General features: G+C 41.2%; 1 protein-coding gene across 1 annotated transcript in view; it reads left to right on the forward strand.

Annotated features, from left to right (window-relative positions):
- The window catches only part of TGFB2 (transforming growth factor beta 2), a 58765-nt gene extending 37707 nt beyond the window's left edge, over positions 1 to 21058 (forward strand). Inside the window, exons 2-7 of the mRNA XM_027897335.1 lie at positions 1242 to 1405; positions 16060 to 16192; positions 16311 to 16421; positions 18148 to 18322; positions 18898 to 19051; positions 20849 to 21058. Of these exons, the coding sequence (XP_027753136.1) occupies positions 1242 to 1405; positions 16060 to 16192; positions 16311 to 16421; positions 18148 to 18322; positions 18898 to 19051; positions 20849 to 21007 (896 nt within the window). The 3' untranslated portion in view covers positions 21008 to 21058. The remainder of the gene's footprint in view (positions 1 to 1241; positions 1406 to 16059; positions 16193 to 16310; positions 16422 to 18147; positions 18323 to 18897; positions 19052 to 20848) is intronic.
- Positions 21059 to 21063: the final 5 nt, after the last annotated feature.

Genomic DNA, 21063 nt, shown 5'->3' on the forward strand with positions numbered 1-21063 from the left:
TAATTTGTAGCTCTGAATGCTGTTGCTTATAAATTCTTTTAATAGCAGCCTATCTAGAAACACTGAATCTAACCAGAGAGGTTAGATTCCCGTGCTTCCTCAGCTGAAAGTGCCTACTCCCCTCAGCTCCCAAACACAATTTTCCTTTTTCTTTCTTTTTATTTTTTAAATGTATCCACTTCAGTTGTCACACTATAGAAAAAGAGGAAACCATTCCCTCAGTTTGAATAGAGATTTTTATCAAGTCTTAGAGTCATTTCATCTCCTCCCTGAGGAGTTTGAGCTTGTCTCCTCTCCTTCCACTCTATTCCACTCTCTCTTCTCTGAGGAGCTGGGGTGTCAGGCAGGGGTGCTGAGGGTTTCTCCTTGTGCTGCTGGTCTGGACAGAGTGGAAGGGCCTCAGATGATGACTGAACCCTTTGGGGTTACCTGGGTTGTGCAGAAGTGCCTTGATCCTTAGCCTTAGTCAGGTTTTACAGCTGGGAAGAAGGAAGAGACTGATTTGAAACCTAAACTGATATGTCTAATACTGCTATTGAAGACTTGAGTCTATTTTTCTGGTGTTTTTTCTGCTTTTCCCCAGTATATAGTAAGGGGTGGTTACATTTATGCTTTTTACTGCTTCCAAGTGGTCAGAATTCATGTAATCCTGTTTATAATGTCTACCATCTGCTTACCTTTTCCCTTCCTTTTTTCTTTCCCTTGTCTTCCAACCCTTTCACTATAATCAGAATTATTGTTTTGTTCCAATTTCATAACTAATTATGGAACAAAATCTGAAGCTGGCTAATTGATGCTCCGTATTCTGGGAGGTAAAGGGCTTCAGAGTACATATAGATCAGATGAGCTGCTGTAACTCATTGTCTTAGCAGATCCCTGTGAACTTTCTGCAAGCCTGAAGGCATTTGCTAGATACCAACTGCTGTGGTTTTTTTCCCCTATTTATAAGCATTCAGGATTTTCCACTAGTAGGTTGAAAGAGGGAAGGTTTAAGTGCATGACCCGAAATAGAGTTGGAAGTAGTTGTTAATATCTGTTGATATGGTGTTCTATATAAAGAAACACATGTGGGGTTGATTTTTTAATTTTTATTAATTTGTTAATAACATTAAATTGACCCTTGGAAATGGAATCGTGCTTCAGATATTTGCCTTACTGTGGCTCTCTTGTATTACAGTGTTTGAAGGAACAGTGTGTCTTATAATTAAAAAAAGTAATAAAATCACACTTCTTCCTTGCAGATGCCATCCCGCCAAACTATTTCAGCCTTTACTTCCGAATCGTCAGATTTGATGTCTCAGCGATGGAGAAGAACGCTTCCAATTTGGTGAAGGCCGAGTTTAGGGTCTTCCGCCTGCAGAACTCAAAGGCGCGGGTCTCGGAGCAGCGGATAGAGCTGTACCAGGTATGGTGGCACCTCAGATACATCAACTCCCCCATCTTTCATCAGCAAACTCGCTTTGCACCCAGCTAGCAGGCGGAGCAAACCATGCAGAGAAGCAGTCTGTCTATCCAAAGTAGCCTCTTATTGTCATGCCTTCCCTAGAAGGGATTTCACTCAAAATTATATGAAGCTGAAATGTGCAAACTTTTTCTAGCAGTTGTGCTTTGTGACTGCAAAGTTTTGAGCCAGCACTGTGCCCAGGTGGCCAAGAGGGCCAGTATCATCCTGATCTGTATCAAAAATAGGTTGGCCAGCAGGACTAATGAAGTGATTTTCCCTTTGTACTCAGCCCTGGTGAGGCCATGTCTCAAATACGTGTCCAGTTCTGGGCCCCTCACTACAAGAAAGATGCTGAGTCCAGAGAGAGTCCAGAGAAAAGCAACTAAGCTGGTGAAGGGTCTGAGAGTAAGTCCTATGAGGAGCCACTGAGGGAGTTGGGCTAGTTTAACCTGGAGAAAAGGAGACTCAGGGGTTGACCTTATCAATCTCTGCAACTACCTGAAAGGAGGCTGCAGACAGGTGGGGGTTGACCTCTTTTCCCAGGCAGCTAGTGACAGGACAAGAGGAAATGGCCTCAAGCTGTACCATAGGAGGTTCAGGTTGAACATCAGAAAGAATTTCTTCACTGGAAGGGTTGACAAGTATTGGAACAGGCTGCCCAGGGAAGTGGTAGAGTCACCATCCCTGGGAGAATTCAAGAGATGACTGGACATGGCACTTAGTGCCACCACTTAGTGCCATGTGGTGGAGGTTGGACTCCATGGTCTTGGAGGTCTTTTTCAACCTTAGTGATTCTATGATTCTGTGATTCTGTTTTTCAGCATATATTAATAAGTGACAGAAAAATATGTCATAAAAGTCATCCCTAGGATCTCTGTCTCCGAGCACCTGGTCTGTACTGTAGTTTACATAGAAGTCAAATTCCTCTCTCTGGCTTGTGTTCAGGGAGAAACCTTTTAACCATTCCTTGTAGAAATGGAATTAATAACTGAATTCCAGACCTTAGCAGTTGCAAACTGGCTTCTATATGGTAGTCCAGGAGTTGAGGCAAGGGAGTGGACAATTCAGGGGTTGAGGAGTGAGGAAGAAAATGTCCCATGACTCTCTCACTTCTGAGTGTTGATAAGATTGATGCCATTCAATATTTAAGGACTTTAAAGCCAATTAACCTCACTTAACAGAGAGTCTGTGCATTTGTGCAAATATTGTCTAGAGCATATTTCATCCAAAGCATACTTCACTCTGCTGAGAAACACAGCATCTAAAAGGGGTCCAGCTCCCAGCAGTTTTATACTAAGTAAAACTCATGATTGTTCTGGCAATCTGTGACTTGTTCTGCTGAAAACCTTGCCAGATCCATTGGGTGCAAATTTGAGTTAGTCATCTCCCTCACTTTCAATGTTCACCTTTTCCTGCCTGGTCTGGTTGAGTGGAAGGCAAAATCTGAGCAGAGAAGGGGCAATTTGGATTCACATTCTTGTTTGAAGAGACAGTACAAGCTAACCATGAAGGCTGACAGCAGGAAAAGGCACACTGGTATGTTTAGACATTGTTTAAACATAGGAAAAGCATGATTCTGAGTTGAATGTGGTTCCGGTCCCCAGGTGGCCACTGGGTGCTTGGCTTCACAGTTGTGATCTGCCTGCCTTCCTTTCCCAATGAAGGAAGAAGGCAGAAAAGTTGAGCAAATAATCTGTCATTTGTTAAAAGAGAAAGCTAGAAATGTTTATTGAGAGTCACTGGTGTTGCCTGTATTTAACAGTCCTCAGAGAGAAATACACTCTGGGTCTCTGTGATGCTGCCACACCAGCCGTTGAAACAATTGTATGTTCTGGCTTGACCTCACTGTTCAGACATCCTAAAAGGAGCTGATGGCATCTCTGGGCTTTCTGTTGTTCTACTTTTGAGAGCTGTTAGTCGGCCACCTGAAAGGAGTACAGCTGTGGTTGTCTGAGCCCCATTCATTGCTTTTCCGGGTTTGAGGAACATGGGACACAAAGGGTTTGGCAGTGGTAAGGAAGAAAAGGCCTTTGCTTGGCTGGGATTTTGCCTTGTGATGAGAAACAGCTGGGGCTTATTTGGGAGAGCCTGACTCAAGCAAGCCTGTGCCTGTGGAAATGACTGACACCTGCATCCAAGACAGGTACTTGGGTCCTTTGGATAAATATATGGCTGGTGAGTAAGGCAGTTTCTTTTTTAGGCTGGGTGGGGCATACTAAGTGAAGTGTTAGGTGAGTAATGAGTGCAGGTTGTTGTAGGATTAGGTCTTTTCTCCCTCGACTAACAGGCAAGCCAAAGGCAGCAAGCTCTGAGCATGTGTTTTGTCAGGCATATTTTAGGCACGTTACTTTGCTTCTTTGCTTGTAGAGAGATGAGCTGTCTCTAGAGCATTTCCCTTTGGTCATATTTGTTCCTTGGGATTTTGTATGCAGCTCTTCCTAAAACCTTGTATTCAGGTATTATAGCTCTGTGATGGCCAATCTGAACTACATGGGTTCTTTGGCAGCAGCTCTACTGTAGGAGCATGAGAGTCCCTAAATATTACTGCAAATAATCTCCATCACAACATATGAGGTTAACATGCAGTGTTTAACAGGAAAAGCAAACGTGGGAAGAAAGAGGAGGGACCCAAGATCCTTTTGGGTCTCTTCCAACCTGAGATGTTCTATGATTCTATGATGTATTGTAGAACAGTGCTGTAGAAAGCATCCTAAAACTTAGTATATGTTAGGATTAGTATATAGTTAGAGATTAGGAAGAAGAAAATCTGTGGAGGTGAAGGCGAAGAAGGATGGGTAAGAGCCATTGGTGCCACAGTGATGCTAGAGGAGTTCAGGGCTGTGTAATGATATACTGATAGTGCAGATAGGGTTGTCTAGCAGTAAAGGAAGGTACAAATATGAGAGGTAAAAGGGGAGAGTGAGGAAGATGCTTTTTCAGTGGAAGTGGGAGAGGCAGATATGTTCAGTAAGGGCTAAAGACTGTGGCAGGTATCCAATTCCAGCGTGAAAATCCATGCATGGAGAGTGAGCCTTGAAGAGGAGATTGCTAGAGGAGTTGGCATGTGCAGCTGCTGCTCCTCCTCTGTGTATAAGCATTGCTTCCTGTCTTGTGAGATAGGTGCTGGGCTTGCCAGGGCTGTTGTGCCCAGAAGGAACAGTGTGGTTTTTCATCTTGCATAAGCAACATTTAATTATTAGGGTTTTTTTTTTCTCCTCCGACCAAGTTTCAAGTTGCCTAGTGTTTTGCTTTGTTGTGGAGATCTTCTTGATGAGGGTTTTTGAAATTCCTCTCATACCTGCAGTTTCAGGGAATGGTTGTTCCTTTGTCCCTGAGTCTTTCTCAGTCAAGCAGGAAGAGAGAGGTGGAAGTCTTCTAGAGAGATCTGCTAGCTCTCTTGTGGTTCACTGGGATAGTCTCCTAACTGCTCTCCAAGAGCTTTTTGATTGAGTCCAGTGGAAATTCAGTAGTAGCATATATACCACTGGTGCAGAAGGTACAACATTATTCTGAAGGACTATTTTAGGAACAGCTAGAGACAGATGTGCAGGGTAAATTGAAAAAATAAGCAAGCAGAATATAAATATTTTGTTTTTCCTCCTGATTCTTTCTTTGTGTGGTCCCGTGACATTACAGATCTCCCCTTAAAACGAAAAAAGAAATGCAAGACTGCACCTTTTCGGCTAAGCTTTCCTGAGGCTATACTTGGCTCCCTTTTCCAAACCACATCAGAAAGGAACCTTGTGTTTTCCTACAGCCCTTGTTTGCACTGACTCCGGGAAGGCATTCTGGGGCTGCATGGCGTGGCAAGCCAGGACTGTGGCCCCTCGTTCCTGGCCCCTGGCACAGCAGCAGCAGGACCCTGTTCCCACCTCAGAGTCCAGGCTGGAGCAGGGAGTGCCCCCTCACATTTATGCCGTGAGTGAGTGGTTATGGATCTGTTTGCTAGGTTTGCTGCCCTCCACATTTCTCTGGGCAGTGAGTCCTAGAGATTAATTCTCATGAAAGTGCCCTGGATGCATCTGCGAAGCCAATGGGCAAGTGGTGATTCCTGTGAGCAGAAAATGTCTGTTTTCACCCAGAATACTTCTCTTGGTGTTTAAGGATTAGTCAGCCACATTTGTGTGTTCCTGCACAGATGGGAAATGCAGTGCACATACTAAGTAGTCTCAGGATGGAAAATAATAAAAATCACAGAAGTAGGAATTAAGGCTTATACAAAAGTTCTGTCTCTTCTTGGCTATGGATAAGCAAAGCCACAGAGAATTAAATTCTTTCAAGGCACTGTCTTTTCTGTTGTTTCTTCTGCCCAAAGGGAGGGTTAATCTGATGGTTATACTGCTGATCATCAGCATGTTGGAGAGTGGGAAGCCGGAGGGAAGGAAGGAAGCGGTGTGACCTCAGACATGGCGAGTGCTCCCCTCTCTTTCTCCTTCCATCCTTCTACCGCGCCACGATCGCTTCTCAATGTGCACTGAGACTTCAGAAAATATTGAGAGGATAAAGTGCTTTTGAGGGAGGGAAGAGGAATAATATTAAATAAAGAAGTTTTAGCATCCTCCAGTGGCTCTTACTATGTTTTTAAAGATTTATGCCAAATGCAGGCTTTATTGGAATTTGATCAGATAAAGCTCAGTTGTTATGGGAATGTCTTTGTTCATTGGTTTTCTGGCCTGCTTTGAAGACTTCATCACATCTTTCTTTTATTAAGGTGCTTCTGTATTTATGAATAAAGTCTCCGCACTCTTCAAAAAAACCCTTGTCTTTTATGAATAAGCATTCCAAAAAATAAATAGGCACCACTGCAAAGCTGAACTAGTGGAAACCCTCACAGGGTGAAAAGCCATCCTTCGGAGAGCATTGTGGTATTGTTTTTAAGATATTTTTATTATGTACAGGCAGTCAAACAATAAGTAATAATTGCTTCCTATGGAAGTGGTGCCATATTTTGTTAACACATCATAAAGCATCACAGAAAATGCAGCTGAGGCGCTGTGTTTTATTGTCATTGTTACCTGAGGCTGCAGTGGGTGGGATACCTGAGAGGCTGTGGATGGGGAGGATGTACCATGGGACGTATCAGAACACGGGTTTGGAGCAAATGAATGGTACCAGGTTAAATCCCAGAGGGGGACATCAGATTGCAATGAAGAATCTGAAGCAACCAGGTGCAGACCTTTGGTCTTTCCATGTCTGAGAGGACCCAGTCCATGCTGAGAGCTCCTATGTAGCTTTCTCAGGAGTAGGAAGAACCATCTGCACTCCAGACAGTGGTAACCCCCACTTCTTTCAGGGCCTCTTTCCCTGCTTGGAGGTATGAGGAGGAAGATGCTGTGGAACTCATTACCCCATTATGAGTCAGATTTAAATTTAAACCACAGTTGGTTGTTCAAATAATTTCAATTCAGACAGTGTTTTGTCTTGTTTTTCAGTTGGGAAATACGTTTAGAGTGCGCTACTGTAGATTTGGGCCACATCTCCGTGGTGCAAATCTGAGACAATTTACACTGACTGCAGCAGAGATTCCTTCAGACTGATCTCTGTATAATCAGGAGCAGAGGGGCCTTGCTCTCTTTTCTTGCCAAAAAGTACCGTCTCTAATGCCATGAAAGAAAATACCACGAAGCAGGATTTGTGGCTGTGAGCTGGTGCAGGATGTCTGTATTACAGATGTCACCTGGGGCGTTTGGTTATAATTGGCTGCCATTGCTGTGACCCACATCTAAAGTAGTATATTTGGATGTCACAATTTATGTATTGCTGTCCTTAAACCAGATTCATGCAATCTGAAAGGTTGCAAGGTTATGTTAAATGGCAAATGTACAGTGTTCTTTGAGGTGCCAAACTCAGTATAAAGCCTGGACCTAATAACTTTCTATCATTGTTCTTCTTCCCTGACCCCCTCAGCAACAGCTCAGGACCAGAGGAAGTTAATTTGCAGTATATTTCAGTTGAATTGCTGTTTTCTCCTTATTGCAGAATCCCTTTTTCTGGTTCCAAATACTGTATCCCCTACAAAAAGATGTCAGTACATTGGAGACCATGTATAGAGTACCTTTGGCAAATAGTCTGTGAGTATGAGGAGAAGTATTTATCGCTGCATCATCTTCACTGCAGTCTGACAGCATAACTCGTGTGCAGCCACCTTGTGCCTGGAACTGTGTAGTTATTGAAGAGAACTTGAAGAAATAGATAATACTGATATTAGCTCCTGGCAAAATCCAGTGTGTACTCCCAGCTCAACACTGCCATGCATAGATATGTGGGGTGCTGAGCTGATAGATTTATTGCTATATGTGGAGTAGGTACTTTATAGGAGGAGCTGAAATGCAGGCCATGGGTCAGAAAACAACTGCTGGGTTTGGGTTCCTGCCCTTTGGGCTAGGATTTGGTGGGGTAGCCAAGCCTACATCATGCTGAGACGTGAGCAAGTTTGAGCCAAGCACCTCAGCATGGAAGTTACTGGGCTGAGGAACATCAGGTTGGCTTGCTGACCTTGTGCTAGGGAGCTCGTTGGAGGGGGCAAGGTGGTGTTTCTGCTCTGGGGAGGTACAGGAAACAGTGTGAGGCTTTCTTGGAGAGAAGCCTGTATGAAAAAGAATAGATGATGGGAGAAAATGGAGGAGGGTGGGAGTGGTTTGGGTGGATGCCTGTAGGTGCTTGGAAGAGAAAACCACAAGGAGAGTTGTGAGTTACAGGGAAGAAGGCAGGCAAGGGGAAGGGAGGAAAGAGGACTGACTTGTGGAAGAAGACAACATCTTAGAAGAAGCACTAAGTCCAAATATTCTGATAGCCAAGAAAGTTGCATGCCAAAATATTGTAGTAAAATTCACATGAAGATGAGATATGGCTGTCAGGGACAGGACTAAGAAAGGGCTTAGGAGACCTGTGTGTAAAGAGGAGATGAACACAGGAGTACCCTGCAGGATCTGGGGGATTTGGCTAGAAGACAGGAGAACCCACTCTGGTTTTGTTGACTTTGGCTCCTACTTGTTGATATTTTAATAAAACATAATGTGCCTCTGGCAAGTTAAAGCTAAATACTAGATAAGTTTATGGGATTTTTTTGTTATGCTTCATTTTATATAAAATCTTTCTTTGGAGCTATCTTAAAAATCTCCTAAATGGCAGGAAATTGCCCTCAATATTTCAGAATCTTCGAGGAGAAGGACCCCAGACCCACTGTTTTTGTTTATTGCTTATACAATGCAGAGTCTTCCTGCCTGCCTAAGTATAAATCAGCCTGAGCAGCCTCAGGGCTGTGTCCCCAACTTACATTTCACATCTATCTTAAGTAGCAGGAGGAAGGCCCTGCTTGGGAAACAAGTGGAGAGGAAGTCTCATCTCAGGATCCCTTCCCTTCTCAGAGCTCATCCCCTCACTGCAGGTTGATGCAATAAATCTGTCACAGTCATTCCGTGACATAGTTGACTTCCCCTCGTTTTGTGACCTGCTTAAGTGTTCATCTCTTTACCCCCCTCACACTTCACCTTCTTTTACCTTTAAGTGAGTATGGGCCAACACTGTAAGAGAATCCTACTGCAGCTGTAGCCCATCCAGATATAAAGGAGGTTGGGTTATGTGTGCAATATGTTCTTTTTATTTGCAAGTTTGCATGAAGAACGTGTCTGGCAAGTTCTGAGCAGATGGATCAGAGAGCTATGGGGTTTTTTACAAACTTTGGCAAGTACTCCATACCTTTGTATTTTGGCAGGAACTCTGCATCTCATATACTGGTCTCCAAAGATTCTGCCCTCAGTTTGAGCCTGATTCGGAGACTGTTGCAAGTAATGGAAAGACTTCCATTGATAAGCAGGGGGGCTGTAAAGCCCTTTAAACTCCACAGCACTGGAGGCAGTGTCTGAATTATTCCTTTGCAGAAGCGGTTACAGAAAGAGCTTGAAAATTCACACTGACAATTTTTTAAAAAAAAATACATAGTCTCTTGCACTTAGAAGCAGCTAAGATTTTGATAGCCAGTAGATTCCCAGTTATCTGGCAAAAGGTACTGTATGGAGGCTTTGCACTTTACAACATATGTTTTCACATATAATGAGTAAGAAACTGGAGAGGTTGCAACAGAATTAAGGATTTGCTTTTCCTTGTGTCCAAGATAGGATCAAAGGCCTCAAGTTCAACCGGGGAGTGAAAAAGGACTGAGAATTAGCATGGTCATTTTTTAACTTTAAGTTTCAGAAGGAGCTGGCTGAAGTCTCTGAGAACTGTGTGAGGAGACCTTTGAAATCTGGAACCAGGCAGCGAGTGAATCTTTCAGTACAGTGAGTAGTGTGTAAGAATTTGGAAACGACAAGCAGCTGCTTATGCAGACCTTGGCAATCAGGTTATTCCAGTGTAGAGGGTTAGGCTGGAGTCCCCTTCAGGTTTCTTCCAGTTCAGAAAAAGTTATCCTAAATGGCAATTTTCAGCCATGGTGTGCATAGCTGAACTTATCTCTGTTCCGTGTTAACCGGCGTTAGCACATCATTTACCACTGGATCTCATTCTTTGGGCTTATTTACTTTGAGCTTACAAGTAAATGTCAGGTTATTTCCATTACTTTAAAAGGGCCTCGAAGGTCCAATGGAAACCATGGATAATGGCTGATAAGTAAGAGGAAGAGTAGTGAGCCTGCCAAGGTGTTGTAATACACAAGAACATCACAGGAGTCTGAAATGACAGGGAAAAAAAGGGAAGGAAGGAAGTTATCAGGGGGCCAAGAGCATCTGGAGGGAGGAGATCAGACAGTCCAGAATGAATGGGGAGGAAAAACAGATTTATAGCAGGTTTTTACAAGATAATGTCATATTTACTGCTACTCAGTGATTGCAGAACCCACACTGGCTGACAGCAGTAACCATTTCAAGTTCCAGGCCAATGCAGGAGATAGGATAGATATTTTTAAGTGGCCATATGATCTTATTACTACGTTTTGAAAGTTCATCAAGTTGTTTTAAGAAACTGTAAGTCATCAAAAATATTTCCAAATAGCTGGTGACTGTAATTCTCAAGCCCAGCTATAAAGTGCCCTTGTTATTGCTAAAGCTTGGCCTTTGAAGGATGCCCAGGGTTTTCTTGGCTGTGGCAAATGTATGTCATTGATGCATCAGCCTGTGTATCATCACTGCTGAACCACATTCAGTGCTTTGTTTGCTTGTTTGCTTGCTGAGGGGGTGGTGAATTTATTAGCCAAAACTATTCCACTGTAAATTATACTTAATTGTAGTTTTCTCGTTCTTCTGCATCGATTGTGGTGACTATAGAAGACTAGAAGTAGTTATTGGCCAGACCATCAAATCTGAAATAAACTAAGCCTGTTGCTGTTCTGGAGCTCTAGTTCTTTGAAAGAACCAGTGTATCTTTATGTCAAATTTTTTCCTTTTAGTTCTGTAATGAGTCATGAAGACAGGCTGTTCTGGCGTCTGCTGTCAGTGGTTATTGTCTAGAATACATACACTGATGTGTTGATTCAGTTATCCCCTGCTTTAGCTGCCTAAATATATGAGCGGGGGAGTAGGCAAAGGAAAATTTGAGCAAAATAATTATGTTTCTTTTTAACAGAGTCTTGAGGCTTGGAGGTTTTTTTGGTTTTGTTTTTGAACCAGTATAATTACACTGACGCTGAATGCTGCCGTTTTGCTTATATCAGCTTCTGATATACCCCATTCTTTAAAGTCATGTTTCTTCTAATTTTGCAAACATTCTGCTTTGTTTGTTATCATGAGTTATATAGTGTTCTCAGTGTACTTACAGTTTATAAAATACAGACCAAGATAATCCTTGTCCTTATTTCTATACTCAGAACTGTGTGATAGTTACTTGAGGGTATAAACATGTGTGCCTATAAATAAGCAGTTTCATCCTCCAGTATTTTAATGAAGATTTCAGCTATTTGATACTTAAATTTTTAAGAAATCTCCAGTTGATCTGAAAAGCAAGCATAGCAGGTGGCAGAAGTAATTTAGAAATCAGTATTTTCTGGAAACTCACCTGTAATTCTTCTGAAACCAGTTTGTGACAAAACTAAAACTTTTCACTGCTGAATGCCCTGGTCATGGTGATTTGGGATATACTTTCAAGATAACATCATGGGTCAGCCTCCTCTGGTGGGTGAGGGGGAGCACAGAAAAATTGCTGCCAGCCAAGCAGAGGGTCTCCCCTGGAAGACTGAGCAGAACACCTTTGGAGGACCAATGAAGAGTAGATTTCAATCTACTACATTCAATCAAATGTAAAATACCAGAAATCTGGCAGGCCTGAGAAAGTGGCATGTGAGAGCTGTCATCACCAAGATCTCCAGCTGGGCTTCCTAAACATATGTAGCTGTGCAAACAAGGGCAATTATTTGTTTGCATCTGGCATCTTCATGAGCCATTTCCTGCAATTAACTGCATTGTTTATATATTCATGTGTTTGTTTCACCTTTGTGTGCTGGCAGTAGCTGCATGGATGTGATACCTTTCACGAGTATTTGNTGAAAAGACCTTCCCCGGTTCTTCGTTCGCGAAGAGACTGGCCATTAAATTTGTTAATTAATTTTTTCGAAAGGTCTTTTTTAAGAAGGCTCAGAAAAGAAAAAAAAAATATGAGGGAAAGGTTAGCAGTGGCCACAGAAAAAGATAGCTAGAAGGCAGGGCTTAAGTGTTCAAGACACTTGGTCAAGAGGAGATTAATAAGCATTCTGGCTATTTGTTTTCCTCTGACAGGGAGGAATCACATAAAAAGAGGGTAGAAAAAAACCAAATTGTTCTTAAAATTTAGAGCACTACTGCTGAATGTAAATTACTCTGTATACTGGGCTAGAAGTCTGCTGATAACCTTTTGGTAATACTTGTACTTATTCAGCTCATCCCCACAGAATGTGTTCATGTGATTATGTTGCCTGCCTAATCCTTTATTACAAAAGGCAGTGTTATATTATCAGTCTGTTGAAAGCAAGGCCAAATAAACAGATACACCTGGAAGAACATCCCCATGTTCAGAACCTGGGTTTTGAGTTTGTTGATTTTGATCTTTCATTCAAGCATGTGTGAAGATGTATGTGCTCTCACCTGTGTGTACGCAGTTCTTTTGCATCATCAGCTGTTGGTGCATGCAGGTGTTTGAATGTGTCACTCCTGAGGGAGGGAGATGGGGCTGCTTATGTGGAAACTGTCTTCTGCTCATGCAAATGATGGATTCAGTGTCTCTGCATGCAGCTGGTGATGCACAGTTTTCCCCCCACCTGAAAACCCTAGCCTTCCACATCATGACCTATAAATCAGACCAAACTCCTTCTACCTCTTTAAGAGGCAGTGTTTGGTTAAGGTACCAGAAGGAAATAAGAAGGGATTAAAGGGGAAGTTTAACTCAGTTGACTTTCTCTTTTGTGGTTTTTTTTTTCCCCCTCTTCTTCTGTTAATATTTTTAGTGCACTGAAAACTTTTGCACAAAGGCTTTCGTTTAGCTCCTGCAGATACAAGCTGTGCAGCAACATTTCTGATAACAGTGTTTGATGTGGTTGTGATGGGCTAAGCATAAAGGTAAGGTGGTGTTTATGGGTAAGGCAAGGCAATGTTTATAGCTAAAGGTAATATCCCTTCTAAGACCAATCAGTATAGTTGGAAGAAGAAGACAAGCTTTCAAGTGCAAAAGCTGCAAGGTACGGAAAAGGCTTTTATTCTTTTTTGAAACTAAACTAGTTGATCTAGTAGGAAGTAAGGACTGAAAATACTGAGACATTTTTCATTGGAAGAAAAGGGTATGTTACTGATGGGGAGGGTAAGATAAGAAATGTAGCGCAAAATAATAAGAAGAAAACCAAAGGAGGGAAATGGCAGAGAGAACCTAAAATGCGTGTTTCATGTAATAATTTCTGGAATACTCATTTGAAGAACATACTATATCCATGAAAATTTCTGAGATTCCTATGAATTGGCCCCTTTGTTTACCACCATGTAGAGTGCTATGGCTTCAACGTGGATGGAAACATAGAATGCAGTGTAGGAAAAGAAGTGAAGAATTCTTGATCAGATTATTTTGTGGGAGGAAATAGACTCTGAGGATCCAGCCTAGGATTTTATCATCCATTAGTTTTCCACACTTGCAACAATATAAGAGAAAAAGAAGGGAAAAGGGAAATGGTGAAGCTAGAAGGTCGTTCTTGCTTACAAGTATTCAGGTTGTTAAGATCATACATCACACTAAGACTATAAAGGAGTAGGAGATTGTAGCTAATTTCACCTAGTATGGCACTCATCACACTTAATAGCCTTTTCTTAAGAATGACCAGTGCCTGTTTAGCCCATGGTGTCAGTTGTGGAAACTATCCCATACTTAGCTCATTCTTCATAATTTTCTTCCTGATCGTGCATCATAAACAACATGGAGAGAAACTTTACTTTAGGATATCATAGATACCATAGTATAAATAATATTCATCTCTTTTAATCCACAGTATGATCCTCTCCCATGGTGCTATACAGTTCTGAAACCTGCAAACACTTTTCCTGTCATTCAGCTCACTAGTGAGGATGGATTTTCCTTGTAGCATTAGACATGTGCAGTGATGATTTCTTGTACTTTTACAAATGTCTTTCATTGCAGGTACACACTGCCAGACCTTGACTTTGTCTTTTGGTAACAGTTGGGATAAAGACTGGGATAAATACATTTTATTTTTGATACCAAGGCTCAGCCGAGTCTTCAAAATATGTCTAAGACCAATTATAGTTATCATTAAGAGATTGCTTTTGGCACATTACTTACTTTTTAGTCCTTACATCACTGCCAAAACTGAGGTATGCAGTTTCTGGAGTCTTTGGAAAGATATGACTGTGCAGAAAGGAAGAGAAATGAGCCAAGTTCTTGTGTCCCATTTGCCTCACACCCCCCGCCCCTCAGCCCCAAAACATCTTTGCAGAATGACAGCTGCATTACATCCTCAGAAACACTTGACCTGATAAAGACCAAAGGGAAGGCAAAGTTATATTTGTACTTCTCTGGGACTTTCCCAGCATTGATTACTGATTCTCTCATCCCTCTGGCACTTCTGAGCAATGGTAGTCCCCTTGCTGCTGCCAGACTCTCTGTAAACACTTGTTCAGACACTTTGTTTGAAGGTTGCCTCGTAAAAAGGAATCCCAGTGTTCGCTGTTTGTGTGCCCTTAGTTTTTACTGGGGAACTCAGCATTGCCTACTAGGGGCACTTAGTAACCTTCTGGACTTGAACCAACATCTTCTCATGACTTTTTGCTAAATGTGTTGATCAGAAGGAAGGCAAAGAGCTTGTCATGTTGCTGTTCTTTTCATAAGGCAAATATTATTGTAACAGCGGCACTGTTGGCCTTTGAGAGGTCCAGCAATGACTTGAAATAAATAGGGAGACTCTACATGCTAATTCTACATGCTGGACAGAATCTGATCTTTTCAAGCCTGCTTTTCTGTTTAGTTACGAAAAGCTGAATTTTATCACGATGACATAGTTTCACACCTCTTTTGAAATATTTTTCTTTGCATGTATTATGCAGTTTCACCATGGCTTTATTACAGGAGTGTTTGCTAGATTTCAAGTTGTTCTAGGCTGAGAAAATAGGAGGAAACAATGAGACATTGTTCATTACTCATTTGGAGATGGACATGGATAGTTAAGGAGAGGAAAACCCCGAAACAGTATATGAAGTTGCACAGCTGGCATGCCAAAAGTTACAAAGTGATGTTCTCATGTGATATCTTGATTGGAATTGACTTAATGTTGCATGGCATTCCAGCTCCCTGCATCACAAAACTATCAACATAGTAATAACCAGGAAACCAGCAACCTGTTAGCAGCCAAAAGTCCAATTGTTTTCATCCTAGAGTTAGGATAAATAATAGCAGGCTATGGGTGAATGTGGGAAGGCAATGGCTGAATTGTTTGACAAGGGGTAAGAGTGTGGGCACTTGAAATTCTAACCATGCAGGGCCTGGGTTTCTTTTGTACAGGTATATTTTTTTTTTTTTTTTGCATGGGCAGTAGCAAGCTTTGCTGAAACGTTCGACACAAATACACATAATGGTGGCATCAGAGTTTGGATGGAAGCAGCATCACCTGTTGCACAGCTATATGTGTGGCCATCTGTTTATTGTATGATTAGTATCTGAAATCAAAGGGAAGGCTGAAAACATGAATAAGGCAATACCATACAGATTAGCTACTGGTGAGCAATAAAATACCTTCAGTGTACAGAGTACATTGTACAGGTGGTACTTTAGCATCTGATGTTATGCTCTAGCCAATCTAAGTATTACTGAAGAAGGTAAAATAGCTTCTTTTGATGTTTACTTTGAACTCTTGACCACTTATGTTACAGGATGAGTTTTCAGGGCAGTTCTTTTCTGTGTGATTTCTCTCATGAAGGAATAGGCGATTCTCTATTTTGCTTGGGACCATAAGCTGATTTCATTGGACTGTTTTTAAATCATGTTCTCCTTACACACCCCAAGAAAATTCTTTCTGAAAAAGTGCATGAATGTAATCTACTGCATAGAGGTTTGAGCTGTAATAGTTTCTTCTGCTATTTTATAATGTTAGTGGTCCATTTTAATAGCAACCAGGTAAATCTTAACCTGTAGGCAATCTTATTTGTTGTTTCTTGCAGGTGTTAAAATCTAAAGAATTATCATCACCAGGACAGCGTTACATTGACAGCAAAGTAGTTAAAACAAGAGCTGAAGGAGAATGGTTGTCATTTGATGTCACTGAGGCTGTACATGAGTGGCTCCATCACAGAGGTGACAACAAGTGTTCTTTGCCTTCAATCCTGCCCCAGCTGCTCCTCCATTAACTCAGCAGTGTTTCAGGTTGATTCCATGTGTAAAAACCAACTCCACTCATTATTATGTTTTGCAGACAGGAATCTTGGATTTAAGATAAGCTTACATTGTCCATGCTGTACCTTCGTGCCTTCCAATAATTATATCATCCCAAACAAAAGTGAGGAACTTGAAGCAAGATTTGCAGGTAATGAAAGAAAAAACACCAACTTTTTAAAATGTTGTGGTACTTATTAATTGAGGAGGGAAATAAAAAGCTGTTACTGCCTCCTAGATGGCATTCAGCTAATTGAAAACTTGGTCATTTGAGAATCATGATTCTCAGCTGGTAGGAGATGGTATTAAAGGCACAGGGGTAAAACTATATCATATGAACAAATTCTAAAATCAGATGGCATGAATAAGCTGTCTCATTCCTTGCATGCAGCTTTGATGTCCTTAAGAGTCTGTGTTAACAGTTTGCAGCATGCACACAGGACATAAATAGAGTTTTGTGTTTACTAAAGTCTGTTGCACAGTCAGCCATCTACTGTTGGATAGTAATGAGAAAACATGCTGAATATTTTCAAAATAAACCCTTTGACTGCTGTCCATCCTAGTACTCTAACAAGTCAGACTTAGTAGAAAAGATTGGGCATTAAAAAATAAAAACCAGTACGTAATGTGGGTTATGGATATATGTGCTTTTTATGGACAGCAGGCAAGGTGACATGGAGTAAAATATATCAAGGTCATACAAGCTCCCTTGTGGTTTTAAGCCATTAAACTTTCACTTTCAAAAGGGAAATAGTATTTAATTGACAGTACTAGAGTTATCATTCACCAGTACATATAAAATCATAGCTATATTAGAATCAATTTTAATGCAAATTCTGTTTATACAGTTCTCGTTTATTAAAGTGTATCATGATTTGGTTCATTCGTGTTCCAAGGATTTGAGTATATTCCTTGCCAAGTATTAAGTTTTCTAACCATTTTTTTCCTGCATTGGAAATTTTTCTGTTAGTAAATACATGTACTGTACATATGATTAAAGCCATTGTGTGTATTTAAAAAAATCTTAGTATGATGTTTGGGCACTGTAATTGCAAATGTTACAGAAAGAAAAGTGTATCTTTTTCTGTTTAGATAGTATTATCTGGTTGGGGAGGTTAATTTTCGAAAGGGTCTTAGCAAAAGGCATAACATGACTCCTATGAAAGGCCAATGCCTTGAGTCTCCCTCCTGTGCTGTTGCCATGATAAGAAGCTAGTAAAGCAGTTTGTGTTCAAGGAGAAAATGCAAAATGTGAGGTCATGGTTTGCCACTTAAAGAAGAAATACTTTGATCAATGTCTTTGCCATGCCCATATAAAAGAAGGGACTAGAATGACTTCCGGGGAAAATTAGCAGATTTAGATAAACTGGCAATGGGAGATGGAGAATTTAAAAGTATTAGAAAGGAGTGAATGTGATAGAGAAAACTAATGGGATAGGAGTAAGCAGTGGGAAATGAAGTATCCAGAGCAGCTTTAATGATGTTAAAAGGTTTTAAAAGGTTCATAGCTAGTTTAAAGTTAGAAATGCTGCTTTTAGTGAAGTGACAAAAGAATTACTGCTTGGGACATTTGAAACTAAGCAATGCAGATGCAATGACTTAAATTATCTTTTCTGTGACTCATTTCAGTAGTTCTGGTAAGTGTGCTGAAATGCCATTAAACAGCAGTGAATGTGGGAGGGCCAGTACAATAGATAAGATGAAAACTGTGAATATCTTAGGGATCTTGGTTTGAAATTTCCCCCCCTTCCCCAGTAAATGTGCTCAGCTGACACCATCATGGCCCAGTTTCTGAGAGAATTTTTTTAAGACATGGTTTATTTAATTTGTGAAGAAAAAGCAACACAATGTTTATCACCAAAATGTATTTTTTGAAGGTATTGATGACTACACATATTCCAGTGGTGATGTGAAAGCTTTAAAGTCCAATAGGAAAAAATACAGTGGGAAGACCCCACATCTTCTGCTAATGTTATTACCCTCCTACAGACTTGAGTCGCAACAGCCCAGTCGGCGGAAGAAGCGTGCTCTAGATGCTGCCTATTGTTTTAGGTAACTATGCATCTGTATTCAATATACTTACATAATCATACCAGCCTGTGAGGTGTCTTGCAGTTGTTTATCATTGTTTCTTTACAGTTGGTATTTTTACAGAACGCACCCCCTCATTTGCAGACCCACGGGGTCTGTGCAGCAGGTCTGCCCAGTGGTCTTCAATCCCACAGAGACAGTGGCAGATGAGGGAGGTTGTGACCTTAGACAACAGAGGCTGAGTTCCATCTGGGATGATTCCCAGATGCTTTAGTCCTATAATAATTACAGCCAAATTATCACCTCCACTTTGCTCACCTACTCAGAGAGTCCCCTCTGTAGGACCTGACAAAAATAACTTGACTAAGTGCTACAGGGAGACCTTTAGCTTTGTCTCTAAAACAAGTCCTACCATGTCTAGGCATCCTGTTTCAGTTACAGTATAAGCTACTGTTGACTGAATTTGGTTGAGAATTTTTGGGACTCAGGCTTGCCTGCCTGTAAAGCATCATTCAGGGGGTGAGCAGCTGGATTATTTTCATTCCCTGTGTTATTTTTATTATGACCGATGGGTTTGTCTGTACTTTATTTCCAAGGAATGTGCAGGATAATTGCTGTCTGCGTCCACTTTATATTGACTTCAAGAGGGACCTTGGCTGGAAATGGATTCATGAACCTAAAGGATACCATGCTAATTTCTGTGCGGGAGCCTGCCCTTATTTATGGAGCTCAGATACTCAGCACAGCAGAGTAAGTAATGGTTTTGCTAATTTTCAGCTTCTGTTTTATAACTGCAGGGTGAACTATGTTTCTGGGACTGACATCAGCACCAATGCTCAAAGTTTGTCTAAATAACTAAGGATGATGAAATGTGGTCTTATAGAGGAACTCACACATGGCCTCAAGAAGTAGGAATGTATGGACCCAGAGATTTTTTTTTTTTTTTAATGTGTTCATCAATATGATTTTTTCAATGTTGTATTTAATGTTTTTTGTGAGTGTGTAGCCTTGGGAGGTGGCCTGGGAAGGGCCTTTCATTATAGAGCAGGAGTGGAAGATGGCACAATGAGCTCGGTCAGCAAACATACTTGGGGAGGCACTGTCAGAGTAACAAAGGTCTGATGAGTTTTACCACCTGGTTATCACTTATGACCTACCATTTCAAGATTAGCACTTGCCATGCTGAATTTCATGAAAATGTACTGAGAGATGTCCTTCTTTTACTTCAAAAGGTGTATTCTTTCTTGTACTTTGAAAATTTGTATGTGTCTGGGATGTTGAAGAACCAAATGATAGTCGTCTGAGATGGGACTTTTAGGGATTAGATGTGGTATTTTAGCCAACTGCCTTAGGATGAGTAGTATTCTGCTGTGAAGTGCTTATTTCTCTCAACTGTCAGTAGGGATGCCTAGACAGTGCATGCAAGAGGCAGACATTTGCATCGCAGTTGTCATAAAGTAAGAATTTCACCCTCAGGTCCGTACTAAGAATGATGTCTCCCCATTTTCAAGCCTTCCTTAAAATACCAGATGCATGTTGGCCAGTAGGGAGAACTCTCCATGTCAAAGGGGCAGCTTGTGTTTCTTTTGGTTAGTAAAACCACGATAGGTGAACTTGCACCATTGTAGCTGTCACTGGCTGTGACATTGCTAATAGTATAATGTCAATAGGCAGAGGTATAAATAAGGTATGTTTCCATGCTGATGTGGGGTAGTAGTGTACACATTTTGGAGCAGCACTTGTTTTTAAAGGAAAGAGGAAGAATAACTGTCATGGTCACAAATATGTGGTTTGAATAGTTGCCCAAGGAGTCAGAAGTTGCTTAATAAAGTAGTTAGTGTTGCTGTCCTGAACGGATCTTCTGTCTCTCTAAGCTACAAATGTTGTGTTGAAGTTCTAGGAAAAGGTCACTTGGTGTTTGGCTAAGGCATTAACAGTATCCTCAGGAATACCTATGCATCATCGGTGGCTAACTCTACACACTTCCCTTGCAGAGAACCATGCATAGGAATCCAACATGATATAGATGATAACTTCACCACAGCTGGTTCTCAACAGGAGTAGCTGCATCTTGAGTCCTGCTGCTTGCAGGGTGGCATTAATGAACTTAACATAGCCAGAGGGTAAAAGCAGAAGAGTACCTATGTTGTTGTGAAGAGCTTACTTCTCTCTTTGGTGCACTTGTAAAGCCAAAATGCTGCAGTCAGCAAATGGCAATCTGAACAAACAGATAAAAACCTTTCAGTTTCTTCTTTCTATATGAATAAAGTGTGTGTGTTGATTCAAAGGGTTACACTCTAAAGGCAGGCTCCAGGCATGTACTTGTTTTGAGGTTTAAGACTACATGTACAAAACCCTAGCAAACTCAGGCATATTGTGACACCAGATTGAAGTGGAGAAGCATAAAAAGTATTAAAATCCAGGAATCTTCCTATTGCTTTCTATGAGCATTCTCTTAGGTGCTGTAGGAGGAAGTGATGCAAAAAGTAATTTGGTCATTAGAGGTGGACGCCTTAATCTGATTTTTTTTGTTGTTTCTCCTTCTAGGTACTCAGCTTGTATAACACCATAAATCCAGAAGCTTCTGCCTCTCCATGCTGTGTGTCCCAGGATTTGGAACCCCTCACCATCCTCTACTACATTGGCAAAACACCCAAAATTGAACAGCTGTCCAACATGATTGTAAAGTCTTGCAAGTGCAGCTAAAGGAGATCCCCGAAACAGCATGACATGTGTTTATTAAAAAAAAAAAAAAAAAAAAA

This window comes from Empidonax traillii, unplaced genomic scaffold (genome assembly GCF_003031625.1).
Source record: "Empidonax traillii isolate 1590-97213 ecotype Southwest subspecies unplaced genomic scaffold, ASM303162v1 scaffold535:size1322822, whole genome shotgun sequence".
Classification (NCBI taxonomy): Eukaryota; Metazoa; Chordata; class Aves; order Passeriformes; family Tyrannidae; genus Empidonax; species Empidonax traillii.